Consider the following 4,886-nt stretch of genomic DNA (forward strand, 5'->3'; position numbering starts at 1 on the left):
AGAACACTCCAGAAGAGGTATCTATCAGCAAATGGAGAAAGCTGGGCCTAGAACAAGAGATGGCAGAGGCAGAAATAAAAGTCTGTAAGCCACTTCCCTGAGTCACAAGGTGGAAATAAATCACAGGAGAAAAAGGTAATGAGTAAGGCCCATCTTAGAACTACATATATTTTAAGAGTAGGAGGTAAGGTAGAGGGAAGGCAGAATATTAACATTTTAGAATAATATGTCACTGTATTTCACTGTTTTGGTATATCTGTAATAAAGCATATTACTCTTTGGAAGAAAGCATGCTGAACAAAAAGCTAAACAATGATTATATCTAAACTGTGAGAAAATACAATCTTACAGTATAAAATTATAAAGTGTAACATTTTTTGAAAGCCTCAAAAATATATACCTTTTATAATACAGTGATTATTATAAAGATACATAAAGTAAAAAGAACACTGAAAAAAATATAAGTATGCACAGTGATATAATTAGATTATCCCCCAAATTTAAAATGAACACGTGGATAGAATACCTTTGTATCTTGTGGCTCAGTTTCAGAACATGGCCTCTGCGCTGTTTCTGTTTTGGAATCCAGGACATCTGGATTATCATCTGTAAATCGGTTTGAACAGAATCGCAAAGGAATACAAGCTAAATGAAAAATGAAATGCGTAGTTCTATTTTAAGACAGTTGGAGACTATTTTCTTAGGCTTGTGATACAGTGAACCCAAAGTTATTCTAAATTTATATCATGTGATTTGAACACTGAACAGTGGCCTCAGCCCTGGGAGAGGCCCACCCCCCCACCGCCCCAATAATAATATAAGAAATTTGCAAATGCTCCAAATGACACCAGTGAGACAGCAGGTTCTACAGAAAGGGCTTAGGGCACGCAGAGTCCCCAGAGACACTCTAACTTCCTGCACGAGCGACCTGAGAGGTACAGTTTAGTGATGGAGACTACGAGCTTGGTTGGGAATCAGATTTATGTGGTGGAGATGAAGTCACAACCTCTCAAAACCTTACTTTCTTTACTTATAAAATGGCAATAATACCTAACTCACATAGTTATTGTGAATGGGTATAAACTACCATGGATAATACCTAGACGTAGCATGAACTCAATAATTATAATTACACGTTCCTCAAAAACGAGTTTGGAGAGGATATAAAGAAAAGGGAATCCTCGTGCAAGGACCTAGAGGGTATTATGCTAAGTGAAATAAGTCAGAGAAAGACAAATTCCATATGATTTCACTTATGTGTGTAATCTAAAGAATAAAATAAATGAACAAAACAAAACCGTGACTCATAGATAGAACGAACTGATGGTTGCCAGATGGGAGTGGGGTTGGGGGGCCGGGTGAAAAAGGGGAAAGGATTAAGTACAAATTGGTAATTACAAATAGTCACGGGGATGTGAAGTACAGCACAGGGAATATAGTCGATCATATTGTAACAACTATGTCTGGTGCCAGGTGGGTGCTAGACTTATCGAGGGGATCACTTCGTAAATAATATAAATATCTAATCACTATGTTGTACACCTGAAGCTACAATAAAAACTTACAAAGTAAAAATTAGAAACAATAAAATAATTACATGTTCCTCACTAAAAAAGTAGTCTCTGATTGCCCATTCTTTCTCACATATTATTTAATGAGTATTGATCAGATTTGTACTTTGTATCAGGTATTAAAGTCCCTGCACCGTATAATACGGTAGCCCCCCAACCACATGTGGCTACTGGCATTTAAAGTAATTAAAATTACATACAATTAAAAATTCAGCCTTTCATTCACAATGACCACATTCAAGTGCTCAGTGGTCACACCTGGCTAGTGGCTACTGCGCCGGACAGGACACACACGGAATGCGCCCCATCATGGCAGCGGCTCGACTGCATGGCCCTTTACAGACCACGAGAAAGTCGACAGTGACGTGCACATGGCTACACACGCGCCTTTCCTGCAGCGCTTCGCTGGCCCTGCGGGGCATTTGTTTATGATCCAAAATGAGGAACTGGGTGGCACCTGGCTGGATCCCAGGCCCAGGTGACAGAGCTTGGGTTTGTGTGAGTTCAGGGGTTGGGTCTTCTGCAAAAAACAATGTGGTTTCTAGGTCAAGTCCAGGAAGACCCTGGAGGTGTCAAGCCAGTCTGGAAACAAACCAGACTCCAGAGCTGTGAAGTAGACAATGACAAATGACCCCTGAACAACGTGGCTTTCATTTTTAAAAATCTGCACATAAATGGACCCGAGCAGGTCACACCTGCATGGCTCAGCATCAACCAGATCGCTGATCCTCAGCTGAGAATCTGAGTGTGGCCTGATCTAAGTTACAGGAAATCAGGGCCCTTACCCCTCGTGTTGATCAAGTGTCAGCTGATCTACCCTCTAGAATTTTCTGTTATTGGCCCACTACTTTGGATGTGAAAATAATATGGTTTTCAAAGATGGCTGAAACAGGAAGAAATATATTCTAAATACCCAGTTCGTCTTCTGAAGAGGGGTAGTGCTTCTTTCTTTTTCTTTTGGGAATATGCCTTTCTTCCTCTTCAATCTGGAATGAAGAATGACCGTGTTAAAAGCCAATAGCATGTGGATCCAAATCTACTGAAACGGGGGCACGCTGTTAGCTTCTTGCCTTTGGAATACATTTTTATATAAATTAAAAAAAATCTAGAATAACACTTTTGGCATCTAGATTTGGATTAGACTCATTTTCTAGGTTTGAGTCTTTTTTTTGGGATTCAAATGTAAATTCATAGAAAATACCCAAATCTGTTTTTGGCTACATACTGTATTTCACCAGTTTTAAAATTAAAAAAAAAAAAAAAATGTGTATATATATTTCCTATTTTATCATCTCTGCATTCAAGCTATGTCTTACAACAAGTGACGTATCATAAATAAATTGGTGGTGTTTTTCTCCTCTCTTAGTGGCCCAATAAAAGCCTGATGAAAGGCAGCAGTGAAAAACACTCCTGACTATACGACATGGAGACACCCAAATAATCCTGGCTCCTGCCACACTACCAAAGCATTGTAAGAACATAAACAGATAAAGGTGACATGGAGAACTCTTAGCAAGCCTATTTTATTTTTAATATATACAAAGTAAAGTCTTCGTGCATGGGTGAAACCCCTATGTATAAAATACGAAACCTTGAGTTTCTTATTAAAACCCACCTCTTTAGGATTTGCTTCAACGCTGTGACCTCTTACGGCTTCTGTGTTTTCTTTTCTACCATTGGATATCTCTGAGTGATAAATAAAAAAAACACCTTAAATATTTATTCATTCTATTACTTATTTCAGGGCTGCGTGTGGCAGGGGGAAGGGAAAGGGGAAGCACGCTTTACAAATGATTGGGATGGGACCCTCACGACACGTATGTCAGGGAGGCCCATGGATTCCACGTCTAGCTGTGCGTAAAGGAGGAAGGAAGATAATTACTGGACTTTACTTGGCTGACTTCGCAGCCGTGTCCGCCCAGCGCATGTCACAGCACAGCATGGAGAAGTATGACACACTCAATGCCACAAGTCTGACAGCACCAAATACGGGAGGTGTAAAGTGACAACTGGTACACCACCTGGGGACAATTTGGCACGTTCAGTAAAGTTGAAGAGGTGCCCATGAACCCGGCAATGCCATGACTAGAGTCACAGGCACACTGTGTATGCACTGGCACCGGATCGCACATGGCCGCTCTCTGTAACTGAGAAACATTGCAAGAAACCTAAACGTCCACCAACAAAATAAGCGAACAAGAACTGGTACATCACACGATGGACACGAAATGGCAACTGAAGTGATGGAGCTACAGTTACGCACATCAACGTGACCAAATTTCAGAACGTAACGCTGAATGAACAGGTATGGTGGAGACAGCTTCTGTGTGACGACCTCTCCCTAAAGAGTGCAACGCAATGCGACATGCTGCTTAGAGAAATATACGAAGCAAAGGCAGATTGTGGTTCCCTTTGGGTAGATAAAAGGAAGAGAGTGGGATTAGAGGGGGTATAATGTGGATGTGGAGTCAACTGCATCTGTCACATATCAAAAAAAGAATCTGAAGCACGTAAATTATAGGATGTGACAAAACTATGTATGGCATAACATGTTATAAAAATAACTATTAATAACTGAATTTTGGACCTGAACATACGAAGAGGTTATTAAGACATCTTTCCCCACTTTTGGAATAGGAAGTCAACAGAATCAGTAGGAATAAAGGAAATTCTATGTTCTGCGTGAGAATTATCCCTCTGCAGGTGGCGGCCTCCATGGGTTGCGTGGAATGAAGCCCAACCCCCGAGAAAAGACCTACATAAATGTGTCGTCCTGACCTGTACCAAATTGAGACCGCCAGCCGGCAGTTAACACAGTTAAGTACTCAGCACAGAACTTCTCTGGCACAAACCGCAGGGGAGTATACACTTTGTATTCACACTGGAGTGAGCCCACTGTGAGGTTACTGGCAAAGTCAGTAGCTATGTAAGGCGAGGCACCACACATGAGTTGCACGGCCTTGAACGAGCCACTGGGCCTCTCCACCCTTCGCTTTCCTCCGCTACAGATCTGATGCTGTTAACACTCACCTTACGGATCGCATTAATTACGAGAGAAAATTGCAAAGTGATTAGCACAGGGCCTGGCACATAGAAGACACTCAACACGTGGTAATAATAATTGCTATTAAAATTACTGCTATGAAATTCATTAACTTACCTTCTTTGTTAGATTTGCTGTGAATTTCTTCACTTGTTCCTGAGCCTGAATTTTCGACCTAAACACACAAGAGAAAAGGTCGTTTATAGATAATCTGACAAGTTGAAAAAAAGAAAGAAAAGAAAAGAAAGAAAAGAAAGAAAGAAAGAAAGAAA

The 4,886-nt window shown here is 40.7% G+C and overlaps 1 protein-coding gene across 1 annotated transcript in view; it reads right to left on the reverse strand.

Moving 5' to 3' along the window:
- Window positions 1–4,886, reverse strand: part of BOD1L1 (biorientation of chromosomes in cell division 1 like 1) — a 53,351-nt gene that overhangs the window by 15,097 nt on the left and 33,368 nt on the right. The window contains 3 exon segments of the mRNA XM_011370191.2: window positions 527–606; window positions 2,485–2,557; window positions 3,187–3,257. Of these exon segments, the coding sequence (XP_011368493.1) occupies window positions 527–606; window positions 2,485–2,557; window positions 3,187–3,257 (224 nt within the window).

The sequence above is a fragment of the Pteropus vampyrus genome, unplaced genomic scaffold (genome assembly GCF_000151845.1).
Source record: "Pteropus vampyrus isolate Shadow unplaced genomic scaffold, Pvam_2.0 Scaffold163, whole genome shotgun sequence".
NCBI classification, from domain to species: domain Eukaryota; kingdom Metazoa; phylum Chordata; class Mammalia; order Chiroptera; family Pteropodidae; genus Pteropus; species Pteropus vampyrus.